Consider the following 19,349-nt stretch of genomic DNA (forward strand, 5'->3'; position numbering starts at 1 on the left):
AAGATGGTTGCGTTTTAGATCACATATGCCCTCTTCTGCTCCATAATCCTTATTTTGCTCTCTGCCCCTGCTTTGTTCACCTATGGCATCCTTATCATGCTTTCTCTTTCTCTGCTGTCTTTTCCACCATCATCCTCTTGCTCTCTGTCCCTGCTTTCTTCTCCATCATCTTCTTGCTCTCTGTCCCTGGTTTCTCCTCCATAATTCTCATCTTGCTCACTGTCCCTGCTTTCTTCTCCATCATCATCTTCTTGCTTTCTGTCCCTGCTTTCTTCTCCTATGTTGTCATCCTCTTGCTCTCTGTCCCTGCACATCTTTCTCTCTATCATCCTCTAGCTCTCTGTCCCTGTTTTCTCTTCCTATATCAACCTTACATTGCTCTCTGTCCCTGCTTTATCTTCCTCCATCATCCTCCTCTTGCTCTCTGTCCCTGCGTTCTCCTCCATAATTTTCATGTTGCTCTCTGTCTCTGCTTTCTTCTCCATCATCCTCTCGCTCTCTGTCCCTGTTTTCTCTTCCAATATAAACCTCATTTTGCTCTCTTTCCCTGCTTTCTTCTCATAATTCTCATCTTGCTCTCTGTCCCTGCCTTCTTTTCCTATGTCATCCTCCTCTGGCTCTCTGTCCCTGGTTTCCTTTCCTTTGTGATCATCCTCTTGCTCTTTGTCCCTGTTTTCTCTTCTTATATAAACCTCATGTTGCTCTCCGTCCTTGCTTTCTTTTCCTATGTAATCATCCTCTGGCTCCCTGTCCCTCCTTTCTTCTCCATCATCCTCATGTTGCTTTTTGTCCCTGCTTTCTTTTCTCATGTAATCCTTTAGTTGCTATCTGTCCCTGCTTTCTCCTCCTATGTCATCCCCCATGTTGCTCTCCGTCCCTGTTTTCTTCTCCATCATCCTCTTGCTCTCTGTCCCTGCTTTCTCCTCCTATGTCATCCCCATGTTGCTCTCTGTCCCTATTTTCTTCTCCATCATCCTCTTGCTCTCTATCCCTGCTTTCTTCTCCTATGTAATCCCCATGTTGCTCTCTGTCCCCGCTTTCTTCTCCTATGTAATCCCCATAATGCTCTCGGTCCCTGCTTTCTCCTCCTATGTCATCCCCATGTTGCTCTTTGTCCCTGCTTTCATCTTCAATGTATACTGCATGTTGCTCTCTGTCCCTGCTTTCTCCTCCTATGAAATCCTCATGTTGCTCTCTGTCCCTGCTTTCTCCTTCCTTGTCATCCCCATGTTGCTCTCTGTCCCTGCTTTCTCCTCCTTTGTCATCCCTATGTTGCTCTCTGTCCCTGCTTTCTCCTCCATGTAATCCTCATGTTGCTCTCTGTCCCTGCTTTCTCCTCCTTTGTCATCCCCATGTTGCTCTCTGTCCCTGCTTTCTCCTCCTTTGTCATCCCTATGTTGCTCTCTGTCCCTGCTTTCTACTCCATGTAATCCTCATGTTGCTCTCTGTCCCTGCTTTCTCCTCCTTTGTCATCCCCATGTTGCTCTCCGTCCTTGCTTTCTTTTCCTATGTAATCATCCTCTGGCTCCCTGTCCCTCCTTTCTTCTCCATCATCCTCATGTTGCTTTTTGTCCCTGCTTTCTTTTCTCATGTAATCCTTTAGTTGCTATCTGTCCCTGCTTTCTCCTCCTATGTCATCCCCCATGTTGCTCTCCGTCCCTGTTTTCTTCTCCATCATCCTCTTGCTCTCTGTCCCTGCTTTCTCCTCCTATGTCATCCCCATGTTGCTCTCTGTCCCTATTTTCTTCTCCATCATCCTCTTGCTCTCTATCCCTGCTTTCTTCTCCTATGTAATCCCCATGTTGCTCTCTGTCCCCGCTTTCTTCTCCTATGTAATCCCCATAATGCTCTCGGTCCCTGCTTTCTCCTCCTATGTCATCCCCATGTTGCTCTTTGTCCCTGCTTTCATCTTCAATGTATACTGCATGTTGCTCTCTGTCCCTGCTTTCTCCTCCTATGAAATCCTCATGTTGCTCTCTGTCCCTGCTTTCTCCTTCCTTGTCATCCCCATGTTGCTCTCTGTCCCTGCTTTCTCCTCCTTTGTCATCCCTATGTTGCTCTCTGTCCCTGCTTTCTCCTCCATGTAATCCTCATGTTGCTCTCTGTCCCTGCTTTCTCCTCCTTTGTCATCCCCATGTTGCTCTCTGTCCCTGCTTTCTTCTCCTATGTAATCCTCATGTTGCTCTCTGTCCCTGCTTTCTCCTCCTTTGTAATTCTCATCTTGCTCTCTGTCCCTGCTTTCTCCTTCCTTGTCATCCCCATGTTGCTCTCTGTCCCCGCTTTCTCCTACTTTGTAATCCCCTTGTTGCTCTCTGTCCCTGTTTTCTTCTCCATCATCCTCTCCCTCTCTGTCCCTGCTTTCTTCTCCTATGTAATTCTCATCTTGCTCTCCGTCCCTGCTTTCTCCTCCTATGTCATCCTCCCTGCTTTCTATCCCTGCTTTCTTCTCCATTATCCTCTGCTCTCTGTCCCTGCTTTCTTGTCCTGCACATCTTTCTCTCTGTCTACTACAGGGTCAGGACGCTCTACAAGCATGAGGCATACAGGACCGATATTAACACTATCACTTTATTAATTAATTAACAATAGAAAAGAATATAATTACAACAAAATGTGAGTTTAAGAGCTTCTTTAGGATTGTTCTAATGTAAAAAGGTATGTCTAATACCGTAAGCCTCGTTACCTTTCTCAGTGTAACACAGTAACATAATTAGTTACTTATAATAGCATTATCTTGTAGAGTAAAAAGTAGTGTTTCTAACACATAGACAATATTTGGGTTGGCTACCAAAGTATATTCGTGGAGCTTCTTTTTTTTTTTTTTTTGATCCTCTAATTACATGCCGAGTTGTTTCTATTCTGTTTAATTTTCTAGATGTAATGTAGACTTTACTTTTGTGATGTACTTTGAATTCTTGGTAAAACTATTTTCAGAACAAGTTTTGAATTTACAGTTTCACTTGTAGCTCTGTGCACTTGCACTGAAATTTCCACTTTTACTCAGCAGCACATCTGAAGTCTCCCTCCACCTCTTTTTCTCAGAGTTTTTCAGATAAGGTTCTGATGTCTTTCTGACCTCCAGCTCAACTCCTCTAAGAAAAAAAGACACAAAAAGACAATCAGCCTGTTTGCTTCCACTCAATTTGGAGTCAGCCATGCAAACTAGGCCACCAAGCAGGGGATAATTGGGCATGTAATTATGAAAAGTCAAAAATGCAAATGAAGGTGTGGATACGGGGGGCCGGTCAAGACGATGTCTGGACACTTGACCTATTTTCTGTCCTGAAAAGGCGCGTTTCTTGCAGAGTCTTAGCCCGGATTAACACATGGGAAATCAATTGGAATAACCAGCACAGTGCAGGGATTAAAGCATGACTCCATAGAGGGACAAAAAATAATCCACAGGTCGGACAGGGCCTCATCAGACTAGGTCTTCATTTTCTCTCTTTCTGTGTTTGCGTCTTTAACACCTCTCTCTCATCAGGGTCACGAGTGTCTGCTCCATCTTTTGTCTGGCCGTTGTGACCTCTGAGCTTTGGCCCCTTTCCTGTTCGTGGAGAAGCTGAGGCTCATTCTGCTGCCGTAAGTCACTAATCAGACATCACAACATGCTAATGTAACCTGCTTTGTCAGTCAGGGTTTGATTGCCTCTTCAAGGTCCTGGTGGGAGTTACATCCTACTTTCTATCATTAATTACAATATTTTAAAAGAAAGAGGATGCACTTCCTCTGTTGAAAACCCAGTGCCTATAAAACGTATTCACCCCCTTGAATGTTTTTACTTTTCGCTGATTTTCTGAATCAATCAGGGTCAATATAATCAAAGTGAAAACAGATTTCTACAAAGTAATAAAAATATCACTAAATAAAAATATGTAATGTAGAATAAGTGACTGCATAAAAATTCACTCCCTTTAAGTATCTATTAGATTCACCTTTGGCTGCAATCACAGCACTGAGTCTGTGGATAGGTCTTAATCAGGCTCAAACTTCTGGACACTGAAATTTTACTCCATTCCTCTTTGGTAAACTGCTCAAGCTTTGTCAGGTTGCCGATTTCACATCCAACCAGCAAATTTCTATTGGATTGATTTCTGGACTTTGACTCTGCTGCTCCAGGACATTCACCTTGTTGTCTCCAAACCATTTTTTGGTGTAGCTTTCCCTGTATGCTTCAAGACAGTCTTTTGGAAAAACAAACAAACAAAAAAAAAAACGTCTCTCAAGTTTTAGTGTTCTTGCAGAATGAATAAGATTGTCCTCCAGGATTTTCCAATATTTTGCCACATTCATCTTATCTTCTGCCTTTAGAACTCTTTAAGGGCTGGCTGCTGAGAAGCATCCCCACAGCATGATGCTGCCACCACTGTGCTTCACAGTGGAGATGGTGTATTTGTGGGGATGTGCAGTGTTTTAAATGTTGTCTGATGGCCAAAATGCATCATTTTGGTCTCATCAGACCAAAGAACTTTCTTCCACTTGACCACGGAGTCTTCCACATGCCTTTTGGTGAACTCTAGTCCAGATTGAATCTGAGTTTTCTTCAGCAGTGTCTTTCTCTTTGCCACTCTCCCATAAAGATTTGACTGGTGAAGAACCCGGCCAACAGTTGTTGTCTACAGTCTTTCCCATCTCAGCTGCTGAAGCTTGAAACTCCTTCAGAGTTGTCATAGGTGTCTTGGCAGCCTCTCTCACTAGTCTCCTTCTTGCACGCTCACTCAGTTTGTGAAGATGGCCTGATCTAGGCAGATTTCTTCATGATGAATTTTACTGAACTCTGGGGGATGTTCACTGGCTTGTATTTTTTTTGTATCCATCTCCTGACTTATAATGTTCAATCAGCTTTTCTCTGAGTTGCTTGGAGTTTCCTTTTGCCTTTAAGGTGTAATGGTATCCAGGAAGACTGGACCTTCCAGTCACAGGTGTCTTTATACTACAATCACTTGAGACACATTCACTTCACTCAGGAGATCCCTATTTCACTAACTGTGAGGGTGCTAGCACCAATTGGCTAGACCCCAGTCATTTTGAAGGGTTTTTACATTTAAATAAACACCTATTTTACCTCACATATTTTTATTTAATTGACATTTCTTTGAAGAATTCTGTTTTCACTTTGATATTAATGAGCTTTTTTGTCTTTTCTTGGTCAAAAAAAGCCGAGTTATATCAATGACTGATTGATTTATAAAATCAAATCAAAAATGTAAATGTTGTTATACTACTACTCAATAAAATTGAGCATAAAGTGGGGTTTAATAAGCCTGCATGGTAACTTAATGGCTTGCTACATAGGTAGTGATTTTGCTTCTTGTTTGTACATTTAAGAGGATGTTAATTTAATGCAGGTAAGACATATTAAGTCTGTGTTTATGACTTTATGACTATGACTCTAGTATAAACTTCTCTTGTTTTTGCTACCAGAGTTATAGTTCATGAAATGAAGCAGAAAAATCACACCAACAGGCTTGTATTTTGATGGTCTTTCACTTATTTATTCCCCTAGCTAATAATCCAGCAGTGTTTTCATGTCCAGCTAAAAAAACAAACATGTCAGTACCCCATGCATCACATTTAGTCTGTTACAAAATCCAGAGTATAAAAGCATTAATGTTCTCCAACTACACAATTAGAATGAAACCATAACATTTGAATGCACTAAAAATGGTAAAATATAAAAAATCTAAAAGTATAAATAGAAATTTGGTCCATCAAGTTGATTACTATAATATTATTTACATTAGATTATTATTTTTATTATTCCAGGCCCTTTTAATATTCAACTTCAACAGCACACTGCTGCTACTGTTGTGATGGTATTTACAGAAAGGATTTCAGTGCAGGAGTTCTATAAAAGACAAGCTAACAAAATATGTCATTTGATGTAAAAAGATGCAGTTTTCCCTTTTTATCCCATTTGGCTCAGTGCCAATAAATACAAAGGTCTAGGAAAAGTGTTAGTCAAGTGAAACGTCTCAGGGCGGTAAGAGTTAAAACATCAGACAGTTAGTCTACAGATCGTATCAAAGTTAAAAAGTACAGGATGAAAAATACAAAAAGGCACACATTACAAAACCGCAGGGAGTCCAGATCCAGCAAAGAAGAAATGAGTTCAGTAAATGCCAGACTCAGACTGCAACACAGAGTCCTGAACCAGGAGTGGTTTTATCGTAGTGCAAGTCTGGCATCAGGAGAAGTCCTGTTGGTGGTTGAAGAGGAGAGACTAAATGCTGTCGCTCAGGTGTGAAAATGAAATGAGTTCTTTGTGAGGCGGTTAAACCAGCGATTCAAGGCTCTCGGCAGTGCTGGCAGTTCCCACCACAATGGTACCGTTGATGTCGGAGGACTGAAGGGTTTCCTCGTCTTCTTGCGTCCCAATGAGACTCAGCATGGCTTTGTACAGGAACTGGTACTGCTCCTGTAAAGGGACAGGTAAACACTTATTATAGTTAGGGCTGTTTGTTTGTAGTACTCTGGTAACACAGATTTGTCGGTCTGTAATCTCTGGATCATGTTCTTAAGCCTGTTTTAGACTGGGTGCATGGCGCAGCATCACAAATGTGACCCCTGTGGCCCCTGCTCATGAGCCTTTCTATCGCCATTCAAGCAGAAGACCAGCTGCTTTCCACTGTGTTGCTTTGTTTCCCAAGCTTCAGTTCAAGTTCTAGCACAGCAACTGCCCGGTTGACCATCGAGAGTTATCTGGTATGTTAAAACTCCAGTGAACAGAGAGAGGAACAGAAGCCTTACTATGTCACTGAAGAGTCCTGGTCTCATGAGATTCATCAGCTTTGCCACTTGGAAAACATCGACCGAACCCTCAATTTCAAGCTGGCGAGTCAGAGACGACAAAGCGCAGAACGTTCCGGCTGTGACTCCGCCCACACTGGGAAAATAAGAACAACAGATTACCTAATTATCCCTGTAAAACATCACATAAATACCAGATATGACAAACATTTAAATTGTAGTTGCATGACAAAATCAGAGAGGATCTTACTCATCATGGACCACCGTTGGTCCGTCCTTGGTGGCGCTCTTCTCTTTCACCAGGTTTAGGAGCTCAAAGGTGTTGCTGATGGGGCTGTCGGGGTTTGGCCAGTGGGGGGCGCGGAAGTGTTTCACCTCCAGGACGTAGTCGTCCTGATCAGGAAAGAAAATTAACAGGTAGACATGAGTAACAGTTCACAAGAATGTTTTAGAATATGGCTCCTTGTTGAAACTTCAAGGACGCATGTCAAGGTATTTATTCCTTAAAAAAAGTTTACTCTACTGGTGCATCTCAAAAAATTAGAATATCATGAAAAAGTTCAATATTTTTTGTCACTCTTTTCTGAAAGTGAAACTCATATATTATATAGACTCAAAACACATAGGGTGAAATATTTCACGCCTTTATTTCTTGAAATGTTGATGATTATGGCTTACAGAGAAGAAAACCCAAAATTCAGTGTCTTAAAAAATTTGATTACATAAGATCAATAAAAAAAGGACTTTTTAAACAGAAATGTCAGGCTTCTGAAAAGTATGTTCATTTCTCTGCCTTCAGTACTTGGTTGGCGTGGCATGGAGGCGATCAGCCTGTGGCACTGCTCAGGTGTAATGGAAGCCCAGGTTGCTTTGATAGCGGCCTTCAGGTCATCTGCATTGTTGGGTCTGGTGTCTCTAATCTTCCTCTTGACAATACCTCATAGAGTCTCTTTGGGATTCAGGTCAGGCCAGTTTGCTGGCCAGTCAAGCACAGTAACACCATGGTCATTGAACCAGCTTTTGGTACCTTTGGCAGTGTGGGCAGGTGCCAAGTCCTGCTGTAAAATGAAATCAGCATCTCCATAAAGCTTGTCAGCAGAAGGAAGCATGAAGGTCTCTGTCACTGACTGTGAAAACTTTGCACTGGACTTCAAGCAACATGGATTCTGGGCCTCTTCAAGGTCCTGGAGGCTGGAGGAAGGATGGAGAGGCACAGAATCCACGTTGCTTCAAGTCCAGTGTGAAGTTTTCACAGTCAGTGATGATTTGGGCTGCTATGGCATCTGCTGGTGTTGGTCCACTGTGTTTTCTGAAGCCCACAGTCAACGCAGCCATCTACCAGGACATTTTAAAGACCTTCATGCTTCCTTCTGCTGACAAGCTTTATGGAGATGCTGATTTCATTTTCCAGCAGGACTTCCAAAGGTACCAAAAGCTGGTTCAATGACCATGGTGTTACTGTGCTTGACTGGCCAGCAAACTGGCCTGACCTGAACCCCATAGAGAATCTATGGGGTATTGTCAAGAGGAAGATGAGAGACACCAGACCTAACAATGCAGATGACCTGAAGGCCGCTATCAAAGCAACCTGGGCTTCCGTTACACCTGAGTAGTGCCACAGGCTGATTGCCTCCATGCCACGCCAACCAAGTATTGAAGGAATAGAAATGAACATACTTTTCAGAAGCCCGACATTTCTTTTTAAAAAAACCCTTTTTTTTATTGATCTTATGTAATATTCAAATTTTTTGAGACACTGAATTTTGGGTTTTCTTCTCTGTAAGCCATAAACATCAACATTTCAAGAAATAAAGGCTTGAAATATTTCACTCTATGTCTAACAAGTTTATATAATATATGGGTTTCACTTTTAGAAAAAAGTGACAAAAAATATTGAACTTTTTCATGATATTCTAATTTTTTGAGAAGCACTAATATAATGTAAATAAAGGAATCATTGTTACCATGAACTGCTTCTTAATGTAAAGTCAAAAATGTTCCAGGTAATACTAACCTGTGTAGCTTCCAGTGTGTAATCCTGGACCACCAGCATGTCCTCGTTAGCCAGACAGATGTTATTCTCACTTTTGTGAGTGACAGTGAACATCTCATAGCTAATTGGCTGACCTTTGCGGGGCCATATACCACTTTGTCCCGCCTCCTCCTCAGTCTGAAAACACAGAATGATTTTAGTTCAACAACAAAAACCACTTCTACCAGTAATCTTGTCATAAGAAAGCAGATAATTTAGAAAGTTTGATAAAGAAAAATATTCAACATTTTATTTAATAAAGTCATAAATATGTCTTTGTGCTGTCATCAAGTTAATACTTCAAATTAAAAAAAACACTTTATTACCCCGCCTGGCAGTGTCACGATGACTGGGGCATTGTGGTCCCAGATCATCCTCCAGAAGTCTTTTATGGTGCCTGGCAAAGGATTCTGGGTAATGATGAACTCGCTGCTCTGCCTGTAACCCTGCAGGAACAGAAATATTAGTTTAGTATCAATGATTGCTCCGTTTTTTCCCCACACTGAGAGGATCTCCTTCACACCCATATCAAACTCTTCATAAGAGCCAGTGGAGATTATACAGGACAACATTTGTACTTACTGTGATGTAAGATGCGTTAATGTAGTCTGACGTTTCTCCTGCTGACGTGGACAGACGTACTCTCGACCTCTCCACTACAGAAACCAGATTAAATTAAGAGTTTATATCTCACATATTGATGCAGGATTTTCTGTAAACTGAACAGGCAGATTAAGATTCAGATTCACTGTAAAGTTAGCTGGTAAATATGTCAGACGTACCAGGTATCACGGAGCAGTTTCTGTTCTTGCTGCGGTTGCAGTCCTGCAGAGCTACAGAGAAATCACACTGCTTCGCCCCAGAGTGACAAACCAGCTGTGGAAAAACACACCAAACACCTGTTAGTGACAACGGAATGGATTATAATGTTGGCATATTAAAATATATATATACTGTATATCAACATAATAGAAGATAAGGGCATAACCTTGACATTTACATCAAGTTTGAATGAACAAGTTAATTATATTAAGGTGTGATGATTACAGCATAAATGTTTTCACATTTTCACACCCCTCACTGGTCTACTTTCACATTAGCAACAGTGCTCTGCGCCCAAGCACACTCACTTATGTATTCTGTCTGACTCATCTCACTCTCCGTTCATGCTTTCCTGTCCTTCATCATCCTCATCTTGCTTTCTATACCTGCTTTCTTCTCCTCCATCCTCATCTTGCTTTTTGTCTCCTTTGTTGTCCTCCATTATCCACATCTTGCTTTTCATCTCTGCTTTCTTCTCCTCCATTGTCCTTATCATCTTACTCTATCCCTGCTTTCTTGTCCTCCATCAACCGCATCATCTTGCTCTCTATCCCTGCTTTCTTCTCTTCCATAATCCTCAACATCTTGTTGTCTATCCATGCTGTCTTCTCATCTATCAACCTTATCTTACTCTCTGTCCCTGCTTTCTTCCCCTCATTATCCTGATCATCTTGCTCTCTGTCCCTGCTTTCTTTTCCTCCTCATCATCTTGCTCTCTATCCCTGCTTTCTTCTCATCTATCATCCTCATCTTGCTCTCTGCCTCTGCTTTCTTCCCTGCCATCCTTATAATCTTGCTCTCTGTCCCTGCTTTCTTCTCCTCCATCAACCGCATCATCTTGCTCTCTATCCATGCCTTGCTTTCCTTGCAGCAAAGCAAAGCAGGCTTCTCAAGCCCCCCTTCTTTGGGTTTGAGTGATCAGTAAATCCAAAAGTTACTCTTGGAAGAGTCTTTCTTCTTTTGGGTTAAAAAAGACAACAATGAAACAATGCAGAACAGAAACAGAAGAACTACTTTTTCACAGAATCCTAAATCTTTATCTTAAAACAACAAACATACAGAGTGAATGAACTGCTTACCTTGAACTGTTTCTCCAGACGCGTCCTCCCAGCAGGCCCTGGGGTCAGCAGCTCGTCCACGTACTTGTGCAGGTGAGTCCCCATCACCTCTGTGTCCCCAGAGAGGATGGCTTCCACCAAAGCATCATGGATGAAAATGTACTGCTCCTACAAAGAGGAGGCAGACAGGCTGTGGTGAGTTACACTAGAGTCTAATTCTCATCCCTATAATAACATTTATTTATGTTTTCACATTTGAGCCACCTTTTTCTTCATAATGCCTAGCATAATACTTTAGTGTCTGCCATAGAGGCTTTAATTTTGTACAGCAGAAGATGGAAATGCATCCTGCATCTTTATAAACAGCCTAACATGCAGACAAACAGGAAGTGTCCTCTGACCTCTGTCTGGACCAGGTAGTTCCTCTGTGTGCGGATGTGTTTGAGGAAGCCTGTGATGTTGACGGTGCCTTCGTCTCTGATCTGCTTCAGCATGCTGTCCAGAACGATGTAGGTGCCCGTCCGACCAACGCCAGCACTACGCAGCAACAAAAGTGGAGAAATAAAGTGTTATGACTCTGCTATTCCCATTAGGCTAATAAGAAGTACCTTTAATATGTTATAACTTTATAATAAGTCATCTCATTTGTCTGTTTTTACCTGCAGTGAACCACCACCGCTCCCGTGTCGTCTTTCTTGGCTTTCGATGATTTGCGGACAAAGCTGAGGAGCGGCAGAGCGAACTCTGGGACGCCCATGTCTGGCCATTGGGTATAGTGGAACTGTGTCACCGTCCGCTCGTTGCTCCGACCCTTCTGTGATCCCTGCAGGCAGACCCAACAGATGGTGATGAAATGAAAAGTTTCTGCAGGAAATCACTATCAGTGGTGTCCATCTGTAGAGCTATGTTCACATTAGATTGGGTCTTTGACATATGTAACAATAAATGCCATTTTTAATCTGACTTTCTTTTTTAAATCCCAAATTTTTGGAGAAAATATTCCCTCAATTCTGTCTTTTTTGTTTAGCCTTTTGTCTAATAGTTAAATGTGAATATGTTGCACTTTTTGAAATCCAAGTTATGGAACTTAAAGGGAAAAAAAAAAAGAAGAATGACAACAATTTTTTAAAAAATGTAGGGGATTTTATGCAAAACTATCCACAGCAAATACTTTTGAAAAGCAACCAAACCATGTCAATGATTTCACCATCCAAGGAAGAATATTAAAAAAATGTACCAAGCATAATAAGGCAAAAATAATAAACTAAATTTGGCCACATAATAGAAAATTTAAGCCTGCTTTTAGGCCAGATTCAAAATGCACCAACAATCTGGGAGATTTGGGGCTTGTTGAATAAAATTATTTATTTGAATAAATTATTTTACTACTCCCTACCATACATGGAGTCTCCGCAACATTGAATTGTAATCATCAAGTATGTTTGATATTTATGATTCAAGGTCAGACCAGCAGAATACTCAGTGGACCTCATTCACTAATATCTCTTAAATTTCTCATTAAAAAACTTTCTAAGAGAAACCTACATGGGATTCATGACACGTTCTTACACTGCTGAACTGTTCTTTTCTTTGTCCTTAAGTTGATAAACGTCAGGTGTATGTAAGCTGGAAGCACATGCACATTTCTCCTAACACCCCTTTTATGCCCATATAAGGACACGAGACTGCAGGGCAGTGTGCAAACACAGCAGTAAGAGGAGAAGAAGCAAGAAACTATCATTGTCTGTGGTTTCCAGCTTTTTAAAAATCTGTTGAAAATCAAAAATTGTCTTGCCTGCTGCCAGCTAGACTTAACCTACATTTTTAATGATCACAGAGTCTGATAACACTTCTGTACGTCTGACCTTTTTGGCGTGAATGTTCCTGACGGTAAACGTCCTCTGGGTGTAGTAGGCGAGCACTCGGCTTCTCTTCACCGTCACCAGGAAGCTGCCGTACTCCTCCTGCACATCAGCTGGCCAGTACTGATCACATTTCCTCTAAAGGACACAGTCAACATAAAAAATGAATTATTATGAGCATCCAGTCTGGGGTTTTATCTTAATTAAATCTGTAGATGGAAAAACTAAAACACTTGCAATTTCTGAACATTTTCAGGTAAAACACAGGCACAGTTTGGAAAAATCAGGGTAAAATATCCAATAGAGACGTTATATCTGGGATATTTTGATGATAAATAAACAAGAGCAATAGTCAGCATGTTGATCAGTGTAATTTTAGACTGTAGAAATGAGATATCTGATTACTCACTCGTCCTTTCTCCACCAGATTTGTGATCATGACGACAACACTGATGTTTTGCTCCCAAACCATCCTCCAGAAATCCTCTGTGCTTGACCGTAGAGGACCCTGAGCGGCGATGTACGCCCGTGGCTTCTTAAAACCCTGAGGAATCACACAAACATGAAGAGATTTAATAAACATCCAGAGGACTTCTTTTTAAATCTTAAAAAAAACATAAAAAATACTATTTTCCCCCATAAGAAATCTCAACTGGACCCTCCATGCTCCAAAATATAAAAAAGCATGCAGCATGTTAGTGCCTTGGATGAGGTTTACTATATGTCATCAGTCTCTAGTTGAGATAACTTTTTGTTTATGGACATTGTTTCTTTGTGAGTCTCAATGCTGTGTGTTGGAGTAACCGTAAATCCATATGATCTACATATATTCCCTTTCACTGGTTTTGCTTTAATAGTAGCATTCCATCAGCCCTCTGCCCTTGAATATCTTAACCCAGTAGCCCATTTGCTGCAGTGCTTGGCTTATGTCAAACTGAGTTGATCCATTGCAACTCACAGCTAGTGTTACAGGCCCAAACAGGCCGACAGAGACGCCCTCTAAAATGAGTACACTCACTGTATGTTGCTATTATTGTACACATTAAACTTGGAGAGGAGAGAACACATGTTTGAGGTCATTGCTGTGCTTCATGTTAATTACATGAACACAACTGGGTAACGTCGGACGTAAGCTCTTAAGAATTGGAGGGAAACATGCTAACGACTGGACTCAGACTGAGCTGTTGTTTGCAATGCGATATTTTTATCCTGAATAACAGCCAATTATGAAAGCAACAAAAATTAGTTTTAATTATTTATGCTGTAGTACAATATAACCTTTTTCAAAATGCAAACCCTTCAGTAAAACAGAATTATCTACTTACTAGTGACGTTAACAAGGTTGATGGCACACTACTACTAAATGATTAGGAAAGTAATGTCAACCTTCATGGCAAGGCTATAATGTGCACTGTTGTCAGAATGCCAGAAAATTTAGTAGAAGAAACTCAAACAACCTTTGTGGAAAAGAAAGAAATAATTATAAACACACACACACACACACACAAAATAGGATTAAAAGTGGCAAGAAAAGCAGCAAATACGAGCAAAACATGGAAAAGAAATAACAAAAAATGGCAAAAATGTGCAAAAGTGGCAAAAACCCAATGATGGTTGAAAGGTGTAAAAAGTGTTAAAAGTGGCAAAAATGTGCAAATGAGCAAAATGTGGCATAAAGTGGCAAAAAATGGGTGGAAGTGGCAAAAGAAGTGGCAAAAATAGGGGAAAGAGGGCAGAAAAGGGCTGAAAATTTAAAAAATGGGCAAAAAGTGGCAAAAAGATATTGAGAAATTGGCAAAATGTTGCAACAAGGGAAAAAATGACAAAAATGTGCAAGAAAGTTTAAAAATGTGCTAGTTAGTTGCAAAAATGGGTTAAAAAAGCATATGTGTGTGGGGGTGTAGATGGTAGGGTGGTTTAAGGAGCTACCCATGTACGAGGGCGGCCTGGGTTTGAGTCCGGCCTGTAGCCCTTTACCGCATGTCTCTTCCCACTCCCTTCTCTGTTTGTGAGTCTATCCACTGTCCTTCCTCCATCCAATAAAATGAAAAGGCCCAATTCTTAGAAAAAAAAGCATATGTGGGAAAAAAGTGGCTAATTTGCTACTTTTTTCCAAAAGAAAAGGCAAAAAAGTAAAAAAAAAAAAAATAGGGTGAAATGAGGCAAAAAGAAGTGGCAATCATGGATGAAGAGTGTGAAACAGGTTAAAAAAGTAGTACTAATAAACAATCCCTATATCAATACCCAATAATAGCTTGAAAAGTTATTTAAGTTCACTAAAACTAACTAAATAACTAAAACTAAAACTCAAAAATAATTTTAGTTAACTGAAACTAAATAAAAACTAAGCTTTACCAAAAAATAGAATAAAAACTAACTAAAACTGTATAGTCTGCTTACAAAACTATCTAAAATAAAATAAAAATACAGAAAAAATATCCTTAGTTTTAGTCTTTGACACAATGATATTGACAGGCACGTACACCCAAGTCTGGGAAGTGTAAACTTGCCTGATCTGATTGGTTAAGACTTCACACAGTGGTAGTTTTATGTCTGGAGTTGTATTCAAACATCATTAAATAAATAAAATTATACATTAAGAGTAGCTTGTTTGAATATATTTCTTTAAAATGTATGACGTTCACTCAGCCCTGACATGTATCCTTAAAAAAACTAAAACTAACACTAAATTTAATAAAAACTAAACTTAAACAAAGCATTTTTGCAACATAAAAATTAAACTAACAAACCAGCAGCAAAAACTAAACTGAAAATAAAAACAGAATGTGAAAACTAAATAAAAATATAAACTAATGAAAAATCCCAAACTATTATAACCTTGATATCTTGACACTCTTTTCTGCTCCATAATGAAGTAACTGTAACGCTAGCACTAATAATGATCCAGCACTCATGCAGTGACATCATCAATAAATCACAACGGAGGAGGAGGAGAGCCCGGTCTCTGGGTTTTTTCAGGGACCCAGACTATTCTGTGGGTGGGCCTGGTTGCCTGCACAGGAAAATCTGAGGAGTAATTTTTCCAGAGTAAAAAGTATTTTATTCAAAATAGTAAAATTTACACTTCATCGACTATATTTATTACCAGCCACCATGAGAGTTGGAGTAAAAACAGAGTAAACTCTGCTGGAGTAAAACTTTTAACCACACCCACTTAAGTTCCAGCTCAGCTGGCATCACTCATGGACGGTCACAGCTGCAGATAATCCTTGGCAATCAAGACCTCCTCACCTGGTGATGAACCTTCAGACACCTGTGTACTACAGCTAGTCAGGTAACCTGGCTCCTCTTCAGCCTTTGATAATCTAGTGATTTTTCAGTGAGTATCTTTTGCCTTGTCTAACTCCATTTGTCCTCTTTTTTCTGCAGCGTCTCCGTCTCTCTGCCAGTGCTATTTCCAACCACCAGCCAGTACACTCACCATTATTTGCACTATTTATGTCAAATAAACTTTTTTTTTTTTCAAAGATTTGTCTTGGGCCAGTTTGTGCCTTCACTAGATAAAGGAGGACAGTGGACAGACTCAGAAACAGGGACAAGAGCTGGGGAGAGATATGCGGCGAAGGGCCCCAGAACCTGGGCCGCCCGCACACATGGTGTGTGCCCCAACTACTCGACTACCAGCGCGCCCCTCAAATAAATTCCTTTAGCCTTACTACCTTGTCTCGTGCTCGGCTCCTGAGTTTGTCATATGTTCATCACAATTGTTTCTGTAATATCAGAACACTATGTCTAATACGTATAGGCAAAAACACCTCTTTTGTTGTTACGCCATTTATAGGTGGAAAGGCAGAATTATCTACTAAGAGAAAACTGTAGCTCTATATAAAGAGGAAGATCAATCTATTTAGAGTAAGATACAGCCCTACATAACCATTACCCATTTCTATATGAAGCAGAAAATGTTCCATAATGAGTAGAAACATTTCTAAAAGGAATGAAAAACAGCTCTGAAAGGACTAAGTATCACTTTATATTGAGAAAAACAGTTCTATAATGAATACACTATGGTCTATATTACTCTGTAGTGAGCACAATTGCTGTAGAGTTATTTTATTTTGTTCATTATGGAGCACATAATCATCATTTAGAGTTAAATAAAATTACTTTTCAGAGTGAAAACAACTCTGAAAACATTAAGCAGAGTCAATTTTACTCCAAATAGACTGGGACCAAATGGTGATCATGGTGTTGCAAAAATCCAGTTTCACCAGTGATGGCATTGATACTGGTTTAAGACACAAGCCCAGATTGCTCCCACCGCTGCGTCAGGGGCTTTTGAATGTTAATGGATGCATCCCAGTGTGATGAGTTAACACTGATGCCCACTTTACTCTGCAGCTTTCATTAGTGTGCGAGTCCTTTTGCCACTTAAAACCCACAGATGTGAGCATGAGACGCCCCTACGATAATGACGACCTGCCAACTTCCAGTAATTCATCAGACTCCTGTACCGCATTAGCAAAGATCTTGAGCTACATGGTTTTGGAGACTTTAGGCTCAAAATGCCTCAGTACAGGCAAGAAAAAGTGCACCAGAAGGTTTTTAACAAAGACTTAAGTTAAAATTCTTTGTTTGCTTTTGCAAATGTTTCTACAAAGATGGAACCGCATTCTGAGACTTTTTAGAGCTCAAGGACCCACACAGTGGATTTTGGTGGGAAGTACTGAATATAAATATAACTTTTGTTTGTTAAAGAAGAAACTCCACAGAGTCCCCTTAAGAGTAGAGCAGGAAATAAAGAGTGTTCTCAGCAGAGGGCAGCATTCAATCGCTGACATTAATGGTTTAATAACCTTCACATGACTGACAGCTTCAAGTCGCCTTCATAAAGTGAGACAGACAAAAAAAAAGTGTGAGCTCCACAGAGATCCTCTGTGTGTTTTTGCCAAAATTAAACCCCACATCGGCGCCACAGAAAGGCCGTGACAGTAATGTGGTTTTGTGTTAGCTCTCTGCTTTTCACAAATTGACAAAAAAAAAGCAGACAGTGGAAATGAAAGGAGCTGTGATCAGCATAATCGAGAGCCACGCAGGTCCTCACGAACAACAGGCTTTTCAATAAAAAGGTTTGGAATATTCAGGAGGAAGACTGGAGGGGGGGCTCAGTTTGGTATAGGATGGTGGAGGAAAAGAGCTGAAAAGGGTCTGAGAATAAAAACTAAAAAGTTTTGGCTCTTTTTTGAATTCCATTCACAGAAACCAATGAAGGCCTCAGATTTTAGAGAGCTCAAATATTAGAATAGAAATAAAGAGTTCCTTACATCCACAAAGTTTGCGTTAATGTAATCCCTCGTTTTCCCGTCTTTGTCGGCCTGCGGCGAGAGTCTCACTCGGCTGTGGTCGTCTGTGACGGAAACGGAGAAAAAACAGCTCAGATTAATGCAGAAAATGTTTTATCCTCTACTTTAAGGACCATTTTTTGAGTTCTTATTATTGATTTTATTTTCCTCCCTTCTTTATACATGGTCAGTGAAAAAGGCAAAAGACAGGTGACAAATAAAAAGACCCAAACTTTTTAAAACTCTGATGGATATCTTAATTTTACACCTTTTTAGGGGAGCCACATTCTTTGAATGTCTTCAGTCTGTGCTAAATTCATCTTAAAACACATGTTGAAGGTTCTCTGTATCAGGAACATGGAGAAAAGCATGATAAACAGCTTTAAAGGAACTTAAAAAACAAGACGTTAAGTGTTTAACCAAGGTTAAACTTCAAGATTCACAATTTAAAATTCTAAGTCATATTTTTACCTTTTAGACCTGTGATTTTGACTTTCTATCTCATTTAATTGCATATTAAAAACATTATTTTGCCTTCAGAATTATTTATCAGTTTTATTTTTTACCATATTTTACTAACGGTGAAAATGAGGCTGACAGTTTATGGTTAAATGTTGACCTTGTTTGGCTTGTAGTTTTAGGCCTAAATTCAGAGTCCGTGATTGACTTTGACACTCCTGGCTCTCAAGATGTCTCACTGGTGCAAATCTGGCCCCGGACTCAATATTGGTTTGACACATATCAATGGCAATATTGGAGAAAAAAACTGCAATTAGATTATTTTCCAAAATTGTTCAGCCCTAGATGGGAACCAAATAATCTGGTGAAATGTTTTTTGTTTTGTCCTTCATAACTTAGATTTTAACCCTTAGAGCTCACACCCTTGGTAAATTGCCATGGGAATAATACACAACTCCTTAAACAGACATCCTGGGGGTGTGTGTTTATAGGTCACATGTCCAGGCTTTACAAAATGTATTTTTCATCTTCTTATGTGTTAAGTCAAAGATACGATTAATCTTATATCACTTATTTTTTAAACTCTGAGCATGGCATTGCGGTATACAACAGAAAGAGACACCGTTTATATAAAGTTGAATAACTTTTGAACTGTACCTCGTGGGCCCTTGCTTGTTTTTCCCTCTGAAAACTCTCTGTTCGACAGTTCTAATGACACTCTTTAAGCCTTCGTAGCTCATACAGAACGTATTCTAGCGAGCCTGGAAAAATACTGACTTACTGCTCTCTTAAAAGATTAAATCCACATGACGTCTTGGACGTCTTTTTATTCATTTATAATCCATTTCTCAATCTTTCCTGCAATTAACCTGCTGCCATATTGTCTGTTTATATCCCAGAATGCATTGCAAGTGGGCTGTGACAACCAATGGGAGGCTGTTCTGTAGTCATGCTATGCTTGGCTGGACAGCGCATGTGCATGGGCTTATAAACTGAAGAAGAGAGCCTGAATGACTCAGTAGAGAGTAATAAACAAAAGGAAGGCTGTGATTTGTCTCTCAGA

General features: G+C 40.2%; 1 protein-coding gene across 5 annotated transcripts in view; it reads right to left on the minus strand.

Annotated features, from left to right (window-relative positions):
• Positions 1 to 5,486: 5,486 nt before the first annotated feature.
• Positions 5,487 to 19,349, minus strand: part of ptprz1a (protein tyrosine phosphatase receptor type Z1a) — a 138,630-nt gene continuing 124,767 nt past the window's right edge. For all 5 annotated transcript variants that reach the window (XM_041795733.1, XM_041795732.1, XM_041795731.1 and 2 more), the window contains 13 exons: positions 17,810 to 17,892; positions 12,934 to 13,068; positions 12,528 to 12,662; positions 11,322 to 11,485; positions 11,064 to 11,199; positions 10,684 to 10,830; positions 9,565 to 9,658; positions 9,365 to 9,438; positions 9,109 to 9,228; positions 8,765 to 8,920; positions 7,001 to 7,143; positions 6,751 to 6,886; positions 5,487 to 6,418 (listed from right to left, as the gene is read on the minus strand). In XM_041795733.1, the coding sequence (XP_041651667.1) occupies positions 6,275 to 6,418; positions 6,751 to 6,886; positions 7,001 to 7,143; positions 8,765 to 8,920; positions 9,109 to 9,228; positions 9,365 to 9,438; positions 9,565 to 9,658; positions 10,684 to 10,830; positions 11,064 to 11,199; positions 11,322 to 11,485; positions 12,528 to 12,662; positions 12,934 to 13,068; positions 17,810 to 17,892 (1,667 nt within the window). In that variant the 3' untranslated portion in view covers positions 5,487 to 6,274. The remainder of the gene's footprint in view (positions 6,419 to 6,750; positions 6,887 to 7,000; positions 7,144 to 8,764; positions 8,921 to 9,108; positions 9,229 to 9,364; positions 9,439 to 9,564; positions 9,659 to 10,683; positions 10,831 to 11,063; positions 11,200 to 11,321; positions 11,486 to 12,527; positions 12,663 to 12,933; positions 13,069 to 17,809; positions 17,893 to 19,349) is intronic.

The sequence above is a fragment of the Cheilinus undulatus genome, linkage group 9 (assembly GCF_018320785.1).
Source record: "Cheilinus undulatus linkage group 9, ASM1832078v1, whole genome shotgun sequence".
In the NCBI taxonomy this organism is placed as follows: domain Eukaryota; kingdom Metazoa; phylum Chordata; class Actinopteri; order Labriformes; family Labridae; genus Cheilinus; species Cheilinus undulatus.